The sequence below is a fragment of the Pan paniscus genome, chromosome 11 (genome assembly GCF_029289425.2).
Source record: "Pan paniscus chromosome 11, NHGRI_mPanPan1-v2.0_pri, whole genome shotgun sequence".
Classification (NCBI taxonomy): domain Eukaryota; kingdom Metazoa; phylum Chordata; class Mammalia; order Primates; family Hominidae; genus Pan; species Pan paniscus.
The window spans coordinates 15321948-15346686 of record NC_073260.2 but is presented as its reverse complement, the minus strand read 5'-3'; the positions used below and the strand labels follow the sequence as shown (position 1 = coordinate 15346686).

General features: G+C 53.7%; 1 protein-coding gene across 1 annotated transcript; it reads left to right on the top strand.

Annotated features, from left to right (window-relative positions):
• The first annotated feature begins 2753 nt into the window (after positions 1 to 2753).
• On the top strand, positions 2754 to 24489 carry LHX2 (LIM homeobox 2). The gene is made up of 5 exons (XM_003808070.7): positions 2754 to 3665; positions 5158 to 5360; positions 6316 to 6719; positions 12292 to 12497; positions 23604 to 24489. Exons 1-5 carry the CDS (start codon positions 3546 to 3548, stop codon positions 23889 to 23891), a joined length of 1221 nt encoding a protein of 406 aa, XP_003808118.1. The 5' UTR covers positions 2754 to 3545; the 3' UTR covers positions 23892 to 24489.
• The last annotated feature ends 250 nt before the right edge of the window (positions 24490 to 24739 follow it).

Here is a 24739-nt window from a genome sequence, read left to right as displayed (position 1 = left end):
TCTGCTTGTCTGCGAGGAAGCAGATGGTGGGGAGGTAGGCAGCGGCGAGAGTGGCCAGACCTGAATTCCGTTCACCTGTCACCTCCCACAAAAGGCAGGTTCGGGGGACTTAGGGATTCGTTGCCACTTTCGGGGGGAGGGGGAGGTCGAGGGGCCGCCGTTTCCGGCGCCTGCGAAGGTTCCGTACCTGTAGGTGCCCGCTCCCCCCACCCCTTGCCTTTCCCTTGGCTGCAGCTTCTCGCACCGCGTAAATGTCACTCACGTGTCAGGATGTGTGTTTACAGCCTGTTCCTCTGCTTGTTTAGTCTCGGCGGACAGGGCTCAGCGGTTGCGCGACATTCCCCGCCGCTGGGGGAGATTAGCAAAGTTACCCGCCTCTGGACCCCGGGGCCTGGGCCCCTAGATCCCGCCCCGCGGCGGGAGATGCGTTTGAGCCTTTTACAGACGGAGCGCGTCCCAGCCTGACGCAGAGGGATGAATAGACAAGCGCACCGGGCGGGAATCCCGACTGCCTGTGTATCTGGGGTCGGCCCAGCGTTGGACGTGGGCTGCTGGTCCGAGAGGTGGCGACGGAATCGCGTGCCTATATGTATGGGGGAGTGGAAAGTCGCAGGGTGTGTTTCCACGTTTCTTGAGCAGCCCGCGGCAAGAGTTGCTGAGTACCCCACCCCCCGCCCCCAGATCCTAAGGCAGCCCCTCGAGCTTTCCAAACGTATTGTATCCAGCCCTCCCGGGAGTGGAGTTGCACCAAGGACAAACACTCTAGCGTCATTACAAATTTTTTCTACCCCTTGGGCGACCTCCAGATGAACCCTGGTGACTCTCAGATTGGATTTTCATTCCTTACTTTCTTTGAAAGAAAGTGCCCCAGATGCGTCAATAAAACATGCCTATGTATTCGTGTAGGCGTCCGCATGCCTGCGCGCCGGCCGTGTGCAGGCGCCGAAGCACACGTCTGTGTGAACACAGGGGCACGCGCGTCTTTGGGTTTAGTGGTCCTTCCCTCGCGTTGGGGCATCTGTACACATGCAGAATATACACATATGATTGTAACTTCAAGTTTTTTCAAATATGCAAAACGACCTCGTAGGAGCACTTGCAGTGATTTAAGTAGAATCGCCTGAGCACGCAAGTGCAGGTATAACGTGCAATTTACCATTTGGCAGTTGCATCCTTCTTTGCAGCTCTAGACACTTACACCTGATGCGCATGTGTAAGACCCTAGCTCTACAGTGGTGCTGGCTGTGATTTTGCCAACAGAGATAAAATTCGTGCTGGCTGTGTTATTGCCAACAGAGATAAACATGTGTATTTGCACACATGAACACAAGTTCATGTGCTTGGGCATTACACGCATACATATATTTGTGCACACATATATTTGTGTGTGAAAGTTACTTACACACGTGAAAAACATGATTTCATGCCTCAACTCTGTACCCTGTGAGGTAAACCGCAGGTCCTGACTATCCCCTTACCTGTCCTGGCAAACAAGTCATTTCAGACTGACACCCGCCTTGTCCCTATTAGACGGAGCCAAACCTGCCTCCGAAGCAGACCCAGATGGGACTCTGTAACCGAAGTGCTTATTCAGTTTTTGTCTACAATCATTTTATTTCCTAAATCCCTCCCCCACCAGACACCTGGGTATTTCCCTCCAGTCCCCAGGAGACTCTAGGGTGAGCCTGAAACCTGGAGGCTGGGGGTAGCAGTTGGGATTTACCCAGCACGCTACTTTGTTGGCCCCTGGGGAGGTGGTGCAGCCAGGCGGGTAAGGAGGACTCGCGCCATCAGCGGGGTCTGAGACATGGTGTGCCCAGTGGGCAGAGAATAGGCCTGTGGTTTTTAAGAACCTCACTGATATCGAATGTGTCTTGGAGTGAGAAAGTTTTTAATGGAAAAGGAGCAAGAGGGAGTGATGAAACAATTTGCTAAGTGCCTACTATGTTCCAGGCATTTTACATCCACAGTCTCTTTCAATCATCACGTCCATGCGGACGAGAGCTTCTTGTCGCCCATTATAAAGGTCAGAAACAGGCTAAGGGAGGATAAGTCACTGCCTAAGGTTACAGTGCATGTAAATGGCAGAGCTAGGATTCGAACCCTGGCCTTTCTGAGTTCCTAAAGCCATGCTCGCCCCCACTCTTCCAGGCTGGGGAGAGACCGGGAAGAGCGAGAAGCTACATGCTGGGCTGCAGATTGGGCCCTAGCGGGCTTGGAGCGTGGATATGCTGGCTGGCCCCCCTCCCCGGGAGTCACAGCTCTCGCCGGTCTCGCCACTCAGGCTCTGCCGGGTACCCAGGAGGCTTGCACGGCCGCCTGCAGCCCGCTGTGCAGAGCCCGGGCCGAAGGCGGAGCTCGATGGGAAACGGCCGGCCGAAGGCTCTTGCAACTCTGCCACAGGCCTGCCTTCCCGGGCCTCCCAGGCGGGTGCCTGAGGCCGCGGCTCCAGGCCGAAGGGAGACCGCAGTGAGACGAGCATCCCCTTGCTGCGCCTTCTTAGGATAGAGGGTTTAATTTTCCTTTCTGAAGATATCGCAGGAAGCTGTTCGTATCTTAAAAACTCCAAACCCCGCGCTCTCCCTCCTCCCTGCCTCCCTCCCACCCCCGCCCTCCAGCCTCGCCCACCAGCTCCCACCACCTCGACTCTCCTCTGCTCCTCTTGCCTCTCCCCTCCCTCTTGGGTCTCCCGCCTTCCCGGAGCACGCGCTGCCAGGGCCTGGGGCGCCGAGCGGCCAATGGCACGGCGGCAGGACGTGATGTCAGGCGCGGCTGTAGAAAAGGCGCGGAGGCTTGCGCTGGCGCGGACTGCAGAGCCGGGGCTGGGCTAGGCGCGCGCTTGGAGAGCATTGCGCGCGGCTGGGCCCGCGGCCGGCGGCTCCTCCTCCCACTCTGCTCCTCCTCTTTTTTCTCCTCCTCCACCTCCTCCTCCGCCTCCTCCTCCTCCTCTTCCTCCTCCTCTTCAATTCTCCCGGTGGCTCGACTCGGCTCGCAGGCTTCGGAGAAACCCCTACTCCAGTCGCCGACTCAGCGCCCAAGAGGGTCGCCTTGGGCTGGGGGCGCACGCCAGGGAGGGGAGGGGTCCAGGCAGCTGGGCCGCCGCGGACACCTAGCAGCTTCTGGGTGAACCCCGACCGCAGCCGTCGCCGCCTCGGGCAGAGTTTGCGCCCTTGCTTTGCGCCCCGGGCGCTGAAGCCGGGCGGGCGATGCCCGCGGCGTGAAAGCGCCCGCGGCGGGCGCCGACCTCTGCCCTAGTCTCCTGCTCCCCCCGCCCCGCTTGTCCCGTGCCCTTGTGACCCTGGCTTTGGCGCCGTCGCCCAGGCGCCCCGCAATGTAGCTGCCCCCGCGCCTCGGCGGGAGGCGTCCTGCCCCGCGAGCGCCCGGGGCCCGGAGCCCGGCCTGGGGGCTCAGCCGAGCTCGGGCGGGGCCGGGGCCGCGGTGGCGATGCACCGGGCCCGTTAGCGCCAGGAGCGCCAGGCAGCTGAGGCGGGGGGCAAGCCCTCCCTCGGAGGAGCCGCGCCCCCGGCCCCGCCGGTCCCGCCGCGATGCTGTTCCACAGTCTGTCGGGCCCCGAGGTGCACGGGGTCATCGACGAGATGGACCGCAGGGCCAAGAGCGAGGCTCCCGCCATCAGCTCCGCCATCGACCGCGGCGACACCGAGACGGTAGGCGCGCGGCTGTGGGGTCGGGGCTGAGAGCTGGGATGGGGCCGGGCCAGTCAGCGCCTCTGCTCCCCGAAGTTTGGGGAGCGTCCTTCGTGCCGCACGGGACTGGGTGCTGGGGATCCTCGGTCAGAATGCAAGGCCGGTGGCTCCCGGTTCGGGGGAAACCCGGCTGCTGGGACGCAGAAGGGAAACAAGGTTGAAACCGAAATCTCGGCCCTGGGGGTAGAGGAGAGCGTTTCTTCCGAACTGGAAGCGAAGTCCCATCCGCGGCCCGGGGCGGCTCCCTTCTCACCTTGCCCGGTGCCGGGGTCGACAGCCCCGCGCTCTCCTCCACCTCTCGGCTCCGGTTGCTGGCGGCGCCGCAAGCGGCGCCAGGGAAGGGCGAACCAGCTGGGAGCATTGGAGCTCCAGCCGGCTTGGGCCGCTCCCAGCTTTCCGGCAATCGGGGATCCTCCTCAACCCCCAGCGTGGTTTCAGAGGCCGAAGTCTTCGGCGCCAACATTTGTCGTTGATCGCGTCCCCAGACCCTTGACTGGTCAGACTTAGCCAGGCCAGGGCTGGGAGTTCAGGCTCCGGCCTGGCCCTCGCCGAAGGAGACTCCATTTGGATCTCTACACCTGGCTCCGCGGGCCCAGCCCCAAATAGCCAGTTCCTCGCCTCAGGCCTCCCTGGGGGCCAGACGAGCAGACACTGCCCGACCAGCGGGCCCAGAAGTGACCTTTAGGAGGCCGCGGAGGTGGGGAGCACGAGAGAAGCTTCTCTGCTCCGGGAGCAGGAGCAGCGGCGCCAGTGTCCTCCCGGCCTCTGAGCCCTTCTTCGGTTAGACCTTCTCTGCTGGTCAGTTTGGATAGGGAAGTATTTGGGTTGAAACTGTCCTTCACCCAGGGACTTTGAGGGTGTCCCTGCACCCCACTTACCTCATCCCCGGACCCAAGAGGGCCCCAGCCCGTGTGGCAGAGGAGCCAGAAGTTGGCTGACTTGTCCTGGCCTTAACCTCTGGTCTAAGGATCCAGGGATCACTGGAGCTGGGGCCCAGGAACTCCGCTGTCTCTCCAAAGAGGATTCTGTGTGGAGGGTGACTTAATGGTCACCTTATCCCCCGGGTGGCTCATTTAAGAAGCAGTTTAGGGAAAGCTCTTGGAGGGCTTGACTGGAGTAGCTGTCCTGGTCCCTAAACACAGCCCGAGCATTTTGGGGGAAAGGACAGGGAGGACTGGAAGGAAGAGAGGTAAGCACCAGAGCCATTTAGGCCAGGAGCCCGGCCTGGGCCCGTGGCTGGCGAGGGCTGCGCAGGCAGGCCTGGGTTCTGAACCGCCCAGAAATGGAAATGGGCCTTTTGGGGTGGGGGAAGCGCGCCGCATGTCCTGGCAGCCCCCTCCGCGTTCAGGGCTAGCCAAGGCCACAGAGGGAGCTGTGGGTGCCGGTTTCCCGGCGGCGGAGGGGCCGCTGGCTGACGCAGGCGCTGCTGTCTTCCGCCTCCCTCCCTTCGCAGACCATGCCGTCCATCAGCAGTGACCGCGCCGCGCTGTGCGCCGGCTGCGGGGGCAAGATCTCGGACCGCTACTACCTGCTGGCGGTGGACAAGCAGTGGCACATGCGCTGCCTCAAGTGCTGCGAGTGCAAGCTCAACCTGGAGTCGGAGCTCACCTGTTTCAGCAAGGACGGTAGCATCTACTGCAAGGAAGACTACTACAGGTAGCCCCCCCACCCAACTGCCCCTCAGGACCCCTCCCCCCAATCTCAGGCACAATCTTACGGTTTGGCCCTCTCCTTTCCGTTTAGTCCTAGGAGAGGGTTCACTACTCAGGACTCCCCCGCTCCCCGCCAACTTCTCCAAGCCAGCACAAATTGGGTGATAACCTTTTAAAGCAGCAATTTGGGGAGCTCTTGGAAAGGTCTACGAAGTAGGAGAACGAGAAAAAAAGCAGAAGCTGCCCTCCCGCTCGGAGCTTAGAACACAAAAAAGCTTGAGTTGGGCTCCTTGCTCCCCTCTCTTTGAAGTTTCTTGAGTTAATCCGAGGTTATAGAAACAGGCACCCCCAAACCTAGGCAGCCCAAGCTGGAGTGAAACACAGCTGGAAAGAGAGCTGTGGGAGTGGGTGCATTTCCAGGTCTTTTGAGAAAATGGGAATGAAAGGTGGCCAAGATCAAAGAACCAGAATCACTAGTAGACTCCAAGTTCTCGGTTTCTCCTTCTCCCCAGTTTTAGGATTAGGGTCTATGTATATTCTCTCTGTCTCTGTCTCTGCGTCTGTGTCTCTCTCTCTTTCCCTGTCTCTGTGTTTCTTCCAAATTATAAAAGTCAGTAGGATTCCCAGGCGCTGGTTTGGAGGGAGGAGTAAAGGTTGAGGAGGGGGTAAGTGGTAAGTGTCTCCCTCCACTCCCAGGTAAAGGCTTTCCTAGGGCTTGCGGAGACTCTGGGTGAAGTAGAAGTCTCTGTAGGCATAAGTGTGTTAAGGGAAACTATTTTAGGACAGGACCAGGCCTGGGTCAAAATCTAGTTCTTTCTCCCCCCCATCCTCCAAATAAAGGCCGGGTTGTTCGTCTTGAGGAGGGGATTGCCCCCCGCAGCAGCAGCGGCACCTGGAGGAGGAAAAGGGGGGTACCCAACCGTGTGTTCCCACAGCCCCTCCCTCCATGGTCCCTACAGGCGCTTCTCTGTGCAGCGCTGCGCCCGCTGCCACCTGGGCATCTCGGCCTCGGAGATGGTGATGCGCGCTCGGGACTTGGTTTATCACCTCAACTGCTTCACGTGCACCACGTGTAACAAGATGCTGACCACGGGCGACCACTTCGGCATGAAGGACAGCCTGGTCTACTGCCGCTTGCACTTCGAGGCGCTGCTGCAGGGCGAGTACCCCGCACACTTCAACCATGCCGACGTGGCAGCGGCGGCCGCTGCGGCCGCGGCGGCCAAGAGCGCGGGGCTGGGCGCAGCAGGGGCCAACCCGCTGGGTCTTCCCTACTACAATGGCGTGGGCACTGTGCAGAAGGGGCGGCCGAGGAAACGTAAGAGCCCGGGTCCCGGTGCGGATCTGGCGGCCTACAACGCTGGTGAGTGCGCGGCGCACGAAGCGCCCCCATAGGGTTGGGGGAAAGTGTGCGGCCTCGACGGCCGGGAGCTGGATTGAATCTCTGTGTGCTGGGCAAATAGCGAGCCTTAAGCACCGGACGGCCTCGCAGAAGGGACATTAGCCCCCTGGGTTTCCAGACTGTGCGTCCTCGGCTGGAGCGGGAGGAGAGGGTGCAGTGGTCCCTTGCTGCCCCGGGTGCAGGGCCTTGTCTCTGATAAATTGTTTTTTTGGAGATGGCTTTTTGGTTTGGGCCTTTGCCCCACTTTGCTAGGCAGGAAGTGCAGGGATGGCGAAAGCAAGGCGGCGCTGACGCCAAACAGGTTTTGGGTTGGCGCGGCTGAGGGCAGGGAACTGGGGCGGCGAAGGAACGAGGCAGGGCGGCGAGGGTCCCAAGAGAAAGGGCTGGCTGTGGCCCGGGGCGCCGAGCTCGGCCTGGAGTGCGGCCTGACCTCGTGAGATGTCCCAAGGGCGGCAGGCTTGGGGAACTCGGGCTTGGGGAACTCAGGAAAGCAAAGGCTGCGGTTCCTTTTGCTCGGCCCGATCCTCCTTTAAAGACAGGTCTCAGTTTTCCCGGACTTTTTCCTCCGAGTTTCCTGGCGCCTGCTGGGGTGAGGGCCGCGACCCTCGGAAGCGGGCGCCCGGGCGGGGACGAGACCGGAGCAGGCCTGGCCTCGCGCCGGGGTGGGGTGGGGTGGGGTGAGGTGGGGGGCTCGGTTCGGATTTCCGGCATCTTTGAACCCCAGGCCATTCCCGGAGAAGCTCTGCCCCCTCCCGCGCCCCTCCCTGCTCAGGACAGCTGCAGAGGTTCTGAGTCCCGGCAAATGAGCCGTCAACATCTGCCCGAAGTCTGCAAGGCCCGGAAAGGTTTATGACTCTCCGGGCTTCCGAACTAGAGTTTATGTGCAATTATTTTCTTTCTTTCGTTTGCAACAGAATTAGATTTGGAGATTTTGTGTTCTTCTTCCTTTTCCCTTTAGTTTAATGCACAAGCAGAAAAAAACAAAAACAAAAACAAACCCAAGACTGTGCAGAGGGTGCTACGACGGGAAGAAGTCAGTTATTTTCATCTTAAAGAATCTGAGTTGAATAGAGAGGGAAATGAGGGGTGGGTGTTCGCTCCAACGAAATCGCTTGGAGGATCATGGGGCGTGTGTCTCTGTGTGCGGAACTGGGAGGAAAACGCAGCCCCCAGTTTGGTAAATGGTGAAGCAGCGGTAGGCCGGTCGGTCGCGCGGATTTAAGATTTGCTGAAGGCACTACCACAGATGTAGCTCTCTGGAACTTCCATCCCTCCTGTCCTACCACCCCGAAAAAAAAGACAAAACCGAGTTCAGACCGGCTCCCCCCACACCAAGCCGCTTCTATTTATCAAGTGGGGTCAACTTCCACTCGGAAGCACCTCGCGGGGCTCGGCTCCAGGGCACCTGGTGGCTGGGGAGCCGTATTGTTTTCCTGGGCACGGAGGTTCGGCGCCGGTTGTAGGATTGTGCAAAAAGAGAGTAGAAGGTACAGAGATTTATTTCTGCTTTTTGCTGTTCAGCCGCCGTTTCCCCCAGCGAGGTGGGCTGGAGGCTGAATTTCAAGCCTTGTTTAACCTCTACAAGAGACACCCTCCATTCAGCCATCTCACTTTCTCTCTGGCCTCCCTCTCTCTTTTTTTCCTTTCCGCTCTCTCCGTCCTTTCTCTCTATCTCTGTCTCTGTGTGTGTCGTGTTTGTTCCCGTGCCCTCCTCTCCGACCTTGGCCGGGGCTCCTAGTCCTGAGAGAAACGGCGTTCGGTGCGCCGGCGGTGGCTATGCGGTTGGCTCTTTCGGGGCTCCCGGGACTAGGTTGGGGAAAGAGGGCATCTCCCCGGCCTCTCGGGGCCCAGCCCAGTCTTCCTAGATCTGGTGTCCGCCCTTCCCTCCCCTCCCGCACTGGCAGGAGAGAAATGGCCGCAGTGTGGGCCGCGGGGCAGCTAGGACTGGAAAGCGGGGGCCCTGGAGGGTGCGATCGCGGACGGGGTGTGCGGGCGCGGGTCGTGTGCGTGTGCGTGCAGGGTTCCGACCACGGGGACACGAGCTTGTTTGTGGCAGTGTCCCACATCCTGTGGCCCAGCCACGCCGACCCCTTGCAAAGCCTCTTGCTCTGGGGACAGTCCCTCCGAGGCGCGGCGGCACCTTACTGAAGGGCGGCGAGCTGGGGGCCGAGTGGGGAGGGGGCGCCGTCGGGGCGCCGAGCGCTGGGCTTACAGCAGAGCCGCGGGCCGCGGGGTCGGAAAGTCCTTCCGGGGCGGGGCCGCAGCGGCCTCTTCCCGCAGCCCCTCGGGCCCGGGCCCCGGTGGAACGGAAACCTCCCCCTACCCCGGGCGGGGCTGCCAGCGGGCTGGGGGCGCGAAAACGGCGGCAGGAGCGGGCGAGGGGCCCGGGCCGCGCACTTTGCGCCTGGGTTTGCGCGCCGCGGCCGCGGGAGTCCCGCGCGGACCGGCCGGACGCCCGGCCTCCCCCAGCCCCTGCTTTTTGTGTGTGTGTGCCTGGCGGCGTAATTACTGATTTGATTCCAATCCATTATTTAGACAATTGAACCTACAATCTCGTCTTTAGTAAAATGAGGCGAAGTCAGATTTGATTACAGGTTCAGTCCCAGCGACAAGAGCTCGAAACCCGATGGGTTAATAACAGATCACGAGTAAATTATTCATGATTTTACGAGCTCTTTAGCTCCATTGAATCGGCCTAATTGAGAGGAAAAAAAAAAAAAAAAGGAGAGAGAAAGCCCGGGTCCTCCCCCTCCCCTCGGCCCCTCGCTCCTCCCCGGATCCGATCCTGGGGAATCTCGACCCGCCCCCGGGCACTGGGAGCGGGAGTGAGGGGGTTCGGGGCGCCGGCCAAACCTGGGCCCCACGGCTGCCTCCCCCGCCGCCGCCCCCTGCCCTTGCCTCTGGCCGGCCTCGGCCTCGCTACTTAGGGCCGGCTCCTTTCCCTTTTTCTCCACTCCCCTTCTTTCCCCTTTTCACTACTCCCCCGCCAATAACGGCTTCGGAAAAGGCCTCCCCCGCAGGGACCGGGTCTCCCGGAGCCCCGGGATTCAGCTCGGCCACCGGACCCTCGCCACAAGCTGCGCCTGTTTCCGGGACTCGCTTTCCCCTCCGCTCTCCCTATTTCTTGCTGTCTTTGTAGCTGTCTCTCTGTGGTTCTCCTGGCTCCTTCGCTTTCTTTTCCTCTGTCTCTCCTCTCTTTTTCCTGGCTCTGTCCATCTTCCGTCCCTACCCCCTCTCTCTTTCTCTCCCTCCATTCTGCCTTTCTGTGTTTGTCTTTTTCTCTCCTTTCTCTGCCCTTTCTGTCCCCCTCCCCCGCACTACTACCCCACCTAGGCGGCACTCAGGGCAGGTCCCTTGGGCCCATGGGGGCGCCGGGGTCCCCACGGAGCTCATTAACAGCAGCCAGGCCCAGGCGGGGGCTCGGTGGAGGGATGGGCCCAAAGATACCCCGTAGGGAGGCTGCCCCACCCCCAGTGGAGCTGGGGACTGGGGGAAAGAAAAGGGTTGCTCACCTTAGCGGGTTCCAAGCAGTTCTGGTGGATCAGGTTCAGAGGCATCCTCTGATCCCCTTTAAATTGCCGGACCCGCGCTCTTCACTCTGGGCGTGCTCTCTGTGGGAATGCAGCCCCGGGGGTGAGGGGACCTGAGTGCCGGTGGAAAGAGGCCCCTAGGAGGTGTAGCCCCTAGCTAACAGCTCCAAAGGCAGGGGCAAGACTTGTATCTTGCAAATTCTCTCTGCAAGGGGCTCTTCCCCATCTGGGCAGGGGAAGGGGGAGGTCACCAGCAGAGTAAAAGTCCTTTGGAGGTAGTGTGGCCAGGCAAAATGCAGCATCCCCAGTTAAATTGGAATTTTGGGTACGTAACAAATACATTTTTAGTGTAAGTGTCCCCGGCAATATTTGCATTTTGGAAAAATAACGAATAAATTTGAAATTTGTAGTATAAGTGTCCCGTGTAATATTCGAATTTTAGATAAATGACAATTTTTTAGCATAGCTATATCACCTGTAGTATTTGAATTTCAGGTAAACAACAAATACATTTTTAGTATAGGTATGTCCCGTGCAATATTTAGGACATGCTTATACTAAAAAATTACTTATTATTTTTCTGAAATTTATATTTAACTGGGCAACCTGTATTTTCGTTTGCTAAATCTAGAGCTCTGTTATGGGTATGTGATGAGGGCACAAGATACCTTCTCAGTTCTCACTTTAGGCGGACTGAATGTACACTCCTTATGAGGCTTACCCCAAGGCAAGACCTTAAGTGTGGCATGGCTCGGGAGGTGCCATGAGGAGGCGACCTTGGGAGGGGTCCTGCAGGTCTCCGTCAGCTGCCAGGTGGCTGAGCAATTTTCTGAGGCCCAGGTTTTCACCCATATTCCCCACCCCCAATGCCAGCCAGGCATTGGCAGCCTGGCCCCCATGAGGCCCCCTGTGGATAGGGACAGGCTCCCTCCTCCCTTCGTGGTGTAGTGGAAGAAAACAAGGAGTACTCCAGTGCTACATCTAGGCTCAACAGATCAAGATCAATCTAGCTGGTTACTGGTGGTGTGGCAGTGTGCAAGTGGCTTCATTTCCCTTAGCTTTAGTTTCCACATCTCTAAAATGGGAATAGTCATAGCCACCTCTCTGAGCGGTAATGATGTACAGTGACATTCGTAAAGCCAAACACACACCATAGGTGTCTACTACATGTTTATTTCTGCCTCGGACTTCCTTCCCCTTCCACTCTGCCGCTCTCTGTGGACTGCCGCAGATCTCTGAACTTCCCCGAGCCTAATTTGCTCCACTTGTTCAACGGAGAAACAACCATCTTACAGGGTAGCGATGAGGATTAAACTGCAAAATGCAGTTTCCAACCTTTGGCCCAGTGCCCGAGGCCCAGGGGTCCCTCAGTACTTTTGGGTGTGGCAAAATGAACGTGAGTCTCTGTCTCAGCAGTTTCTAGGTGCCGGTCCCAGACACGGTAGGGGGAGATGGCAGAAAGCACTCCTCTTTACAGTGCCTTGGAAAACAGGAGGAGGGCAGGCCCAGAGACCCTGTCCTGCTGTGTCCAAAGTCAAGTGACTTCCCTTGCTAAGCCTCAGTTTCAACATCTGTAAAAACGGGAAAAATAATACCTGGTGCTCCTAGGATTGTTTTAAGTACCTAAAGAAAATGTGCCTGGAAAGCCCTTTAACACATCACCTGGAGTTCAATCAGCCATCAACAAGTCGTAGCTGTTGTTGTTGCTGCTGCTGCTGCTACTATTGTTTTTATTATAACATAATGGCTCAGAATGATTTTTGGATTCTCCCAGAGCCGGGATTCAGTGCTGCAGTTCTTAGCAGTGTGATCCTGGGTGGATCGCTGTCTCTGAGCCTCAGTGTCTCCATCTATAAAATGGGGATGATGTCCCCCTTTCATTGTGGCGCAGACATGCAGCAGGGTTAAGGATTGAAATGTTTGGCAGTGGGTGGGGCGAGTGTGGATTTGGCATGGGGGGCGGGTCAGGAACTTCACCCACCGGCTCTGTGTCTCCTCCCTAGCGCTAAGCTGCAACGAAAACGACGCAGAGCACCTGGACCGTGACCAGCCATACCCGAGCAGCCAGAAGACCAAGCGCATGCGCACGTCCTTCAAGCACCACCAGCTTCGGACCATGAAGTCTTACTTTGCCATTAACCACAACCCCGACGCCAAGGACTTGAAGCAGCTCGCGCAAAAGACGGGCCTCACCAAGCGGGTCCTCCAGGTCAGCCAGGGCCAGGGGTGAGGGCATCTGCGACCACCAGGGACTGGGGTGGAACCCTGCACCCCCCGCCGTGGGCCTTGGAAGGACCTTCCACCCTGTGTCTGCTTCTCTGTGTGTTTATCTTTCTCATTCTCTTTCTTCACCTCTCCAGCCTGTCTCCATCTGTATTTCAGTCTTTTTTTTTTCTTACTTTGTCTTTTCTCTTTTTCAGTTTTTGCCTCTCTGTTTTTCTGTTTGCGTATCGCTCCATCCTCATTGTCTCCACACTCGGTCTCTTTTCTTTCTTGTAAGCAATTCTTAGTTTCTGTTTATTATTCAAGTGACACTCATTTTACACACATTCACGTCATAAAAGGTTCAAACATTTCAGATAAATCTAGAGGCCGCCCCACCCCATCCCAGGACGTACACCCAAGGTGACTATCATTAGCTCCTGCTTCTTGCTTCTTACCCACTCTAGTTTCTCTTCTCTTGCTGTCTGCCTCTGTCTCACTCCCCCCTCTCTCTTCCTTCAGGCATCTCTCTAGATTTATCTTCTGCCTCCCAGACTCTCCTGGAAGCAAGGTTTGGTGGTGGGGATGTGTGTGGGCAGATTCCCTGGGTGGGCAGGTGGGGGCGGGACTGCCCAGAGGACATGGTGGGGTGGGGGAGCGGCTGGGTGCCTGTGAAACTCAGCAGAACTGCACTTACATGTGTGAGTAACTTCTTAATAGAGAAGATCCAGAACTTTCACCAGATTTTCACACCCCTAGAGATGTTAAGAACCCTAGTCTGGAGGCACAGGAGCAGGTCCCAGGCTCCTGCATGACCCAAAGTTGTGGCAGGGTCGTGGGCCACATCTCAAACGGTCAGCTCCTCCTTTTACTCATTTTAGGGTCTTAGGCAAGTCACTTGACTTTTTGTAGCCTGTTTCCTCATACAAGAAATGGATACAATAAATTATGCTGCCGGGTTATCCAAGGAGCCACTGAAATGACGTGCCTGTGGTGCGACCTGACACTTCGTTGCTCAGTGGATGGTAGCCAATAACAGCATTAACTAGATTCATTAGCTGGCATGATTCACTAGTATGAGCAATTATTCTGGTAGTGGACATCAGTTTCCCCATTCGTACAAAGAGAAGGCAAGACAATGCCTCCCTTTATAGCAAGTTTAACCAATTTATTCTTCAGAACGTGTGGTTACAGTGCCAGCGACACACATTTTGAGGGAAGAAAACCGAGGGATGAAGTAACCGGACAGCCTCACAACAGGAGGGGAGGTGGTGGGATTAGAGTCCAGGCCAGTCTGACCCACCCTCCAGCCCCAGGTCTCTGGGATTGAGGGCTGGGAGGTGACATAGAGGGATGACGAAGACGGAGGACTGTGCAGCTGCCCTGAGAAAGTTCTTGTGAGTTTGTCAGAAACAAAAAACAAACAAAAAATGCCCTCTGTGGGGCGGGTTGAGGCTGTGACGCGGCGCAACTGCAGCTGCAGCTGCGGGGGGAGCCGGGAGTTGAGGCCCCTAGGCTCCCGAGGCGCCCCCTTGAGCAGCGCTGCCCACGGGGAGCGGGCGACGGGCTGCGGGCGAGGGAGGACTGGGTGACGTAGCCGAGGGAGGGAGCGTCGGCCAATGGGATGCCGATGCGCCCCTCTGGGCCCGCCCCTCCCTCATGGTCTGTTTTGCTTTGGAGTCCCAGTGGCCTGAGCTCCTGGTGGATGGAGGACTTGACTACACTGGCTGGGGTAGCAGGTCCCTCTCGTCTGTTTCGTTCGTTGTTTGCCTTCTTGGGGTTAGGTCAAGGACCCTCTTTGGCGTCCCCTCCCTTCAGCCGTGGGTGAGTTCGGACTGAGGACTTGGGGTTGGGCTGCCTTTTCTCTGCTTAGTAGGACCCTTCGTCCTTCCCCAACCCAGTTGCTCTGTGGCAGGGGTGTCCAATCTTTTGGCTTCCCTGGGCCACATTGGAAGAAGAAGAATTGTTTTGGGTTACACATAAAATACACTAACGTGAACGATAGTTGTTGAGCTAAAATAATAATAATAATAATAATAATAATAATAATGTTTTAAGACAGTTTATAAATTTGTGTTGGGCCACATTCAAAGCCCTCCTGGGCATAGACAGGCTCGCTCTATGGAGTGGGGCCAGGGGAGGGAGGGCAGTTCTGTGAATTAATGCTTGAGCTGGGGATGGAACCAGGTTCAGGAAGACCTGGGCTGGGTTCACTGGCTGTGTGTCTTGGACAAATTAGTTACCCTCTCTGAGCCATAGATTTCTCATCTGTAGAAAGGGCACCATTAGGGCACAAACCTCTCTCAGTTATCCAGATTAAATGAAATGAAGAGTAAGTACCCATAGTTGAATCAGAATCTCCAGTGAGGAGCCAGTCTCTGTTGGCCTTGGGGAGGCAGAAGGCTTGGTCACCTGACATAGGAACAAATCAGATTTCCAGGAGAGTCACCTCTTATTCTTTCATCTGATGAAACATATATTGGCACCAGGCCCTGGGGACACAGAGATGAACAAACCATGGTCCTGGCCCTGAGGAAATTCACCTGTTAGGTATAGACACAGACCCATGTACAGTTTCCTCATGGTGTGATCCATTGGGGCACCTACTGAGGGAGCCCAGAGAAAGGACCAACCATGCTGTGTACCAGACATCATGATCCCTCTTCCCCCACCATCCAGATGAGAAGGCGGAGGCCCAAATGATCTCCACTTGCCCCAAATCACACTTTGCTAGTTACCTGCAGAGCTGGATCCAAATCCAGGCCTGCCTGATCAATGGACATAGTTCTTTCTTCTTTGAGCCAATCTGGCAATGATTGTCTGAGTGTGAGTTTCATTTAGGGTCTGTATACTGGGGGTGGGGCATACGTGTAGCACTGTTCTCCCTTTTCCCCAGACCACATTTGCACAAATCCCAAATATTCCTATTGCACATGGTGATGCAGCAGTTTACAAAGCATTATCTTTCCAGCCACGTATCTACCTTACCTTAAGATTTTTCCGCCCATTTTACAGATGAGAAGCTTAAGACCTAGTAAGATGAGGTGATTTGCTGCTGGATACAGGAGCCAGGCATTGGCAGGGTGGGGCTTGCCCCTAGGTGCCCTGAATGCTGATGGGGAATCTGGCAGACGTGGGATGGGAACAGTTTGAGGCAGTTGGTAGCATGGCTTTGAAAGGTAACAGACTGGTTTTAATCCTGTTTGACTTACCAGCAGTGAGATTTGGATGTTTTAATTTCTCCTCTCTGAGCCTAATTCCTTATCTATGAAATGGGGATGAGAAGGATACCTTACTGGTGGTTGCATGGAGTAAATAAGATGACATACAGTATAATTTACAGAGTATAGAGTCAGGACCCAGGCATGCTGATCTCATGTACTCATTTATACAGTACAGTTCAGTCTCCTGCAGTCATTTACACAGTACAGTTCATTCTGCAACCCTCTTTGCACACATTTTAAAAATGTGATTATCTTTATTTTGCAGATGATGAAACTGAGGTTCTGAGAGTCTAGAACCCTGGCCCTGAGTCTCACAGCTAGTAAGTGATGAAGCCAGGAGTCAAGTTCAGATTGGTCTGAAATTTCCAAAGCTCTTTCCAATATTGCACACGAAGGGATTTTGACTTTTTTCCCTTGGATCTGGATGCAGAGTGCAGCAGTACAGTGGGAGAGGAGGGAAGGTGTGGGTCACAGATGCCATGTCTTGGTAGGGAAGCAGAAACCTCTAGTAAAGTGCTCATCACATAAAAGGTGCTCACATTTGCCATCAGCAGCAGCATGGCAACTACAATACTCACTATCAGTGGGCAAGGTGACTAGGAGACAGAATGGCCCCTTAGACGGAGGTCCTTTAAGACTTTAAGCCTTGGCCGGGCACTGTGGCTCACGCCTGTAATCCCAGCACTTTGGGAGGCAGGCCGAGGCGGGTGGATTACAAGGTCAGGAGATCGAAACCATCCTGGCTAACACAGAGAAACCCCATCTCTACTAAAAATACAAAAATTAGCCGGGCGTGGTGGCATGTGCCTGTAGTCCCAGCTGCTGGGGAGGCTGAGGCAGGAGAATGGCGTGAACCCAGGAGGCGGAGCTTGCAGTGAGCCAAGATTGCGCCACTGCACTCCAGCCTGGGCGACAGAGCGAGACTCTGTCTCAAAAAAAAAAAAAAAAAAAAAAAAGACTTTAAGCCTTACAAATGCATGGAGACCATTTCTCACCACATAGAAGTCTCTCTGAGTTGCTTTCCTTCCTTCCTGTGGAAGGGCCAGGGAAGCAGCATATTAAGATGCCCTAAGCTTGGGGAAGTGAGTGATGAGCTGATTGATTTGGGTGGGTAAAGGTCTCCATAGGGGTTCCCTGGTGTGACTTTGGAAGACAATATATTTTAACCACCAACAGCTTAAAAAGCATCTTTCAGGCTGGGTGTGGTGGCTCACACCTATAATCCCAGTACTTTGGGAGGCTGAAGTGGGCAGATCACTTGAGGCCAGGCATTTGAGACCAGCCTGGCCAACATGGTGAAAACCCGTTCCCTACTAAAAATACAAAAATTAGCCAGGCATGGTGGCACACACCTGTAGTCCCAGGTACTCGGGAGGCTGAGGCAGGAGAATCACTTGAACCCGGGAGGTGAAGGTTGCAGTGAGCTGAGATTGTGCCACTGCACTCCAGCCTGGGCAACAGAGCAAGACTCTGTCTCCAAAATAAATAAATAAATAGCATCTTTCAGGTGACTAGTTAGTTGTTATTAACCTGTGTGAGAATTTAGGAGTTGAGAACTCTAGCTTTCCTCTGGCCACTCACTTGTTTGACAGATATATTGACCTGCCATGTGCCAGGCAGGGCTGGAGGCACTGAGGATTCAGTGGGGAACAAGACAATGAACAAGACTGGCTGGGCGTGGTGGCTTACGCCTGTAATTCCAGCACTTTGGGAGGCGGAGGCGGGTGGATCACCTGAGGTCAGGAGTTCAAGACCAGCCTCGCCAACATGGTGAAACCCGTCTCTACTAAAAACACAAAAATTAGCTGGGCACGGTGGCATGTGCCTGTAATCCCAGCTACTTGGGAGGCTGAGGCAGGAGGAGGATCGCTTGAGCCCAGGAGGTGGAGGTTGCAGTGAGCCAAGGTTGCACCACTGCACTCCAGCCAGGGTGACAGAGCAAGACTCTGTCTCAAAAAAAAAAAAAAAAAAAAGACATTGAACAAGACCCCACTGGAACATCCACCCAGAGGGCATGTGGAGCAAGGTGTGGGATAAACAATTGACAAGGTGCTAAGATTAATCTCTGTGTTTTTCTTTTAAATGATTCTAAGATCAAATAGGTTTGGGAAAGGCTCAAGGTTGACTATGTCTTTCTCTTGGAGATCAGAGCATGTTAGCATTAATACAGGCATTGAGAAATCTGGAAGAGACTCAACTTTGTCTAATCTAACATTTCCCAAATTTTATTTGGCCATATAATTCTTATTTAACTCTTGTAAAGAAATAAAATGGTAGATATGCTAGGTAGGAAAAATGCAAGGGTACAAGGAGAGCACAGAGACCTGACCTGCTGAAGGAGGTAGTCAGGGAAAGCTTCCCTGAGGAGGAGGTGTGGTTTATATCAGGGCAAGTCACTTCATTACTTTGAACCTCCATTTCCCCACCTGTAAAGTGGTCTTTTTCCTGCCTGTCTACCACCCAGGTCGGTGATGAGTGTCCAATCTAGTCCTGGATGGCCTAAGCTGTATGGAGTTTCACAGACGATTTGGCCTAAACCTCTCAGTTCAAAGGAAAGGAAATCAAGACTCAGAGAGGTGGAGTGACTTTCCCAAGAACCACAGCAAAGTGGTTCTAGGCCTGGGGCTGGAACCAAGGGTTTCTGATTTCCAGTTCAGTGCTTATTACTTTTGGTTCTTTAAAGAAAACCTCTTTAAAAGTTTACAAAATACTAGAACTGCCATACCAACAGTTTAGAAAAATAGGAAAAACAGAAAACAACAACAGCAAAACAAGCAAAAAAAAAACCTTACCCTTCTAAGAGCACAGGAATCCAATAATTAAAGTGTGTGATTTAGAGGTTAAGTAGTGGTTAAGGGCATAGAACCAGTCTGTTGGAAGTCACATCTCAATTCTGGCTGTGCAGTAAGAGGCACACAGTCTCTACTCCTGCAAATTGGCAATAATATTCACATCTACCGCATAGGGTTATTATAAGGACCAAATGAGTTAATGTGTAAAGTGCTTAGGACGTTGCTTATAAAATGCCTGGCACTGGCTGGGTGTGGTGTCTCCTGCCTGTAATCCCAGCACTTTGGGAGGCCGAGGTGGGCAGATCACAAGGTCAGGAGGTGGAGACCATCCTGGCTAATACAGTGAAACCCATCTCTACTAAAAAATATAAAAAATTAGCCGGGCATGGTGCCACATGCTTGTATTCCCAGCTACTTGGGAGGCTGAGGCAGGAGAATTGCTTGAACCCGGGAGGCAGAGGTTGCAGTGAGCTGAGATCGCACTACTGTACTCCAGCCTGGGCAACAGAGCGAGACTTCATCTCAAAAAAAAAGATGCCTGGCACTTCGTGAGGAATAGTATTCATCATTATTATTTGCTTTATGAAGGTACAATACCAGAGGGCATAGTTTTTTTTATCCTTTTTTTCACTTAACAGCCATCACAAGACATTTCCCCTGTGGCATCGTGGAGTGGCTGTGTCATGACTCCCACTTGCCGCATCTGAGTGGACACTTTGGATGCAGCCATTAGTTTGATGTTATTAAAAATGCCATGATGGGCATGAAGCTTTCATCTTTTGGCTGATTTCCTTAGCATCCCAGGTGGGGATTTGCTGGGGGCAAAATGGGTTTCCCACTGGCCCTCCTGGCTTTCTTGATGAAAGAATTCTGGGGAAGGAGGTTTGTGAGGCAAAACACAACTTGCATGGTCAGGTAGTGCCTGGGAAGGGGCAAGAAGCAACGTGTGCTTCTTCATCTACCCAGGACTTATTGGAGATCTACCGCGCACCGGGCTGGGGCACCCCGGCCTGGTGTTAGTTGTGTCCTGATGATTCTCTGTCTGAACTTCGCCTTCTTGTCCCAGACACACAGTCCAGAGAACTTGAGGCATGTGAAAAGAGAAGGCCTGTCAGTTTCAGAAGATGGGTGGGTGGGGCAGACTGCACCTTGTTGCTTGCAGCTGCCTAAGAATCCCAGCCCGTCAGAACCCTGAGAGCCATAGAGATCGTATGATGTGGTCTAACCCTCTTGTTGTACAAGTGAAGAAACTGAGGCCAGTCCAGAGGTGAGGGACAAACCCGAGGTCACGTGGTAGTCCCAGGACTGGAAGCTGCTCTTTCCACTGCACTATAGTTGCTTCTCTGTTTCTTCATCCATTTATTCACTCATTCATGGACTTGCTACCTCCCTCAGGACCATGTGGCAGGGAGAGCATGGACTCTTTTAGGGCAAGTGGTCCTGGATTCCAGTCTCAGGTTGCCCTCTGTGTGACCTTTGGCAAGTGGCTTTACCACTCTGACCCTCTCTGGTTTTTAAATCTATACAGTGAGGGCAGGCACGGTGGCTCATGCCTATAATCCCAGAACTTTGGGAGGCCAAGGTGGGCGGATCACCTGAGGTCAGGAGTTCAAGACCAGCCTGGCCAACATGGTGAAACTCCGTCTGTACTAAAAATACAAAAAAATTAGCCAGGCATGGTGGCGGGTGCCTGTAATCCCAGCCACTCAGGAGACTGAGGCAGGAGAGAATCACTTGAACCTGGGAGGCAGAGGTTGAAATGAGCTGAGATCGTGCCACTGCACTCCAGCCTGGGTGACAGAGCAAGACTCTGTCTCAAAAATAATAATAATAATAATAGTCAATAAATAAATCTATAAAATGGGAATAATAATAGTCGAATCCACCTACTTGGCTTTTCATGGGAATAACCTGTGGCAGTGCATGCTGGAGGGTGGCATGGAGCCTGGCACATAGTAAAAGGTACATACATGTCAGCCATTCCTATGAATACATATTACTGATTCTTAATCTCTGCCAGTCTCTGCCATGCACCGGGGGACATGAAGATAGCATAGAAAGGGTCCCTGCCCCCATCAAACTCTCAGGAGTGGACTTTTTGAAATACCTGGGAGAGAATTCTAGTGAAGCCCTGACAACATGAAGAACAAACCCCACACAACCCCAGAGCAGCCGGGCTTTTAATGAAGTTGTTGAATTTTCATCTACCAGATTCCCAGTGCCTCAGCTCTGGAAAGCAGAGAAGGTAGTTGTGGACGATGGTGTCATTGTTTACAAGCCCACTGTTAGGGGCAACAGCCTGAGAAATAGCAAACAGTCGGCAACTAACCGGGTCCAGCCCTGCCCGAGGTCTTGGAGCCCCGGATGGATGAGCAAATGAGCACCCGGCAAAGCACCCTCAACCCTCGACCCAGGCTCCCCGCTCCAGCTACTGCTCTGAGAGTCAGACGCACAGAGCACAGGCTGCTCAGGGGTCACACGCACACAGGCCAGGACAGCGGCAAGGCGGCGGCACCAAGGCTCCGGCCTTCTCCACCCCAATCTGCATGACTTTGGGGAAGTCACTTCCTCTCTCTGAGGGCCTCTGGGGGCTTCCCCATCCATTTTCTTTAGGCCACCAGGACACAGTCTCTCCCCTACAGATTTCTGCTGGCCGGGAAAGGGAAGGACCCCCCCACCCCAGGGAAAGCATGTCGAGGGTGGTCTGAGAAGCACTGTACTTATTTGCCAGCCCCCAGAAGGGGTGATGGGCTTTCTTTGGGCAGAGAGCCAGGGAAAATGTGCCTTCTTCCTGGGAAGATCCAGCACTGAGGAGGGAGCTTGGTTTCTCCACTTCACAGGGTCTGAATCTCCCACTTTACTCCAAGATTCTTGTGGATTTGCTTTTAATTGAGCCCAAATTGTGTTACGCCACCAGAAACGGGGGTTTGAGGCCACAGGCCCCTGCAGCCGGGGTGGTCCCAAGGGGTGCGTGGGGCCAGGAGTCAGCCCTCCCTCTCCTGCCGGAGACACTGGGAAGACAGGCAGATGCAGGACATCTGGAAATGCGCAACTGGACACCCCAGAATCTGCAGAGTGCCCTGAGGCCCTTTGTTTTATGGGGAGGCTTCTGGCGGGTGTTTTCCTCACGCAAAGGGAAGTGAAGGGGCCCTGCCTTTCGGGCCTTTTTCCTTGGAAGGTTCAACGCCCCCCACAGTGGCCTGGATTTCCTAAGCCCCTCCCAAAGTACTTCGTGGACCTCTGGGTACAGCGGGTCCCTGTGTTTGTGCTGTTAGATGGGTGGTTGTACTTGGGTGCTGGCTGTGTAGATGAATTTCATTTTTCTTTTTTTTGAGACGGAGTCTTGCTCTGTGGCCCAGGCTGGAGTGCAGTGGTGGGATCTTGGCTCACTGCATCCTCCGCCTCCCGGGTTCAAGCAGTTCTTCTGTCTCAGCCTCCCGAGTAGCTGAGATTACAGGAGCGCACCATCACACCCAGCTAATTTTTTATATTTTTAGTAGAGATGGGGTTTCACCATGTTGGACAGGCTGGTCTCGAACTGCTGACCTCAAGTGATCCACCTGCCTCGGCCTCCCAAAGTGCTGGGATTACGGGCTTGAGCCACTGTGCCCGTCCTTAGATGAATTTCTGTGTGTCTTCCTGAATGCATACAGGCGTGTGCGCAAAGATATGGGAGTGGACGCGTGTGTGTCTGTGCCCAAGGAAAAATGAAAGTAAACCCATGTTCTCTCACTGACATTCTTTTCACACAGAGCTCAGCCCCAGCTCTGCGCCCCACCGCACGTCCCTCATAAGTCGATACGGGATGCAGCAGGTCGGGAGAGAGACTCTGCGGGTTTCAACTTCCCTGGCCTCGCTTTAATTTGGCTGCCGTTCCCACGCTGCTTACCTCCACCCACCTCCACCCTGGGACCTGACACCCAGTGGCCCAGGGTACCTGGTGGCTCCCCCAACCGATGATGGGGATAGGTTCCGTGTCTTTCACTTCCTCTTAGTAACTCATTATTATTGCCGGATTCTCATGTGTTCTTTATCCCATTCCCAGACTTACTGACCACAAAACATTTAAAACATTTTACCAACAAGAACTTGTGGGGTTTATTGTCTGCTGAAAGGCAACTGCCAAAAAAGGAAAAAGAAAAAAAAAAAGGAATGTCTCAAAGAACCATTAGGAAAAGGATCAAGATTTGTCTGGTGTGTGTGTTCGGTGTGTCTGATAGAAATGCAACATGAGGCACACATTTAATTTTAAGTTTTAAATGTCCTAGTAGCCTCCTTGAAGAAATGAAGAGAGACAAGTAAAAGTAAAATTAATTTTAATAATGTATTTTGTTTAACTCAATATAGCCAAACTATTAATCATTTCGACATGTAATCAATATAAAAATTATTGAGATATTCTACCTGCTTTTTTTTCATATTCAGCCTTCAGATAGGTTGTGTGTTTTCACCTGCAGACTGGTTGAATTTGGGCTAATGCCATTTTAAGTGCTCAGCAGCCATACGTGGCTTGTGGCTGTGATATTCGGGAGTACAGCTCAGCTCTGGAACCTCCTATCAGAAAGAGAAGCCCAGCCGTAGCCCATTAGATAGAGTGAAATTTTTGTTTTATTTTATTAAGAGCAAAATATTGGCCAGGTGCAGTGGCTCACATCTGTAATCCCAACGCTTTAGGAGGCTGAGGCAGGAGGATCACTTGAAGCCTGGAGTTTGAGACCAGCCTGGGCAACATTGCAAGACCCCGTCTCTACAAAAAATAACTTAAAAAGTTAGCGGGGCCGGTGGTGCTCACCTATATAGCCCCAGCTACCCAGGAGGCTGAGGCGGGAGGATCGCTTGATCCCAGGAGTTAGAAGCTGCAGTGAGTCGAGATCGTGTCACTGCACTTCAGCCTGGGGGACCAAGCCAGACCCTGTCTCCAAACAAAAACAAAAACAAAAAAACCAAAAAAGCAAAATATTGCCAACCTGACTTTTTGGATCCTCTTGGCAAAACGCGGATCAGCGTCCCCAGAGGCAGCAGAGCTCTGAGTGAAGCAGTCGGGGGGATGCTCTGCCTGCCTTCCGCTCACCAGCCCTTCCCTGTCGTCCCCCGCAGGTCTGGTTCCAGAACGCCCGAGCCAAGTTCAGGCGCAACCTCTTACGGCAGGAAAACACGGGCGTGGACAAGTCGACAGACGCGGCGCTGCAGACAGGGACGCCATCGGGCCCGGCCTCGGAGCTCTCCAACGCCTCGCTCAGCCCCTCCAGCACGCCCACCACCCTGACAGACTTGACTAGCCCCACCCTGCCAACTGTGACGTCCGTCTTAACTTCTGTGCCTGGCAACCTGGAGGGCCATGAGCCTCACAGCCCCTCACAAACGACTCTTACCAACCTTTTCTAATGACTCGCAACCCCTCACCCCACAATTTCTTTAAAAAAGAAATTATCTTTAGTTGAATTCCAAGTGTATTTTAAAATAGAGGCTTTGAGCAACTAACTAACCACATTTTAGGATCTCGCCTGGAAACAGAGGAAAAAAAAAGAAGTGTGCGCCCGGCTAATGCAGCGGTGTGGACCGAGGAACAACTTGGAAGATCTACCTGCAACACAACATTTGTGTCACTGTACAGTTTTGTGGACTGAGCGAGGAAAAACAACAAATAATTTAAGTTGGCTAGAGCTTCTGTATTTTCAAAGACTGCCACGTGCCTTAGGAATACTGTTTTATCTCCATACTTTGGATGACTTGTTCATTTTTCTCTCCCTCTTTTTCTCTGTATATTTATGACCAGAGCAAAAATGTAAAAAACAAAAAAACAACAAAAAAAAGTTTGTTACTTTGAATAGTCCTAAAAAGAAAAAAAGAAAAAAAAAAAAAAAAGGAAAAATCAAACCCCCTCCAACGGTCGCTTTGTTGTTTTAGAATTTTAAGGTGGAAGTCTGTTCGAATATCAGAATTTGTAAAATCTAACCAGTAATAAAACCACTTATTGAAACTACTTGGGGCTGCTGCCATTTGGTTGGGTGTGAAATTCACAGGACCTAAGAGTTTTACTGAGGCCCAGAGATCAATTCTAGGTCTTCACATATTCATCAGATATTCCTGGGGCTCCTGTCTTGTGCCAGGCTTTGGACGGATTACAGAGATGCAGAGACAAAGATCCAATTCCTGCTCTCAAGGAATCAGAATGGTGACACGGGACAGACAAAAGATATCTTAACAGGGTGTGATATGTGCTCAAGTGGAGG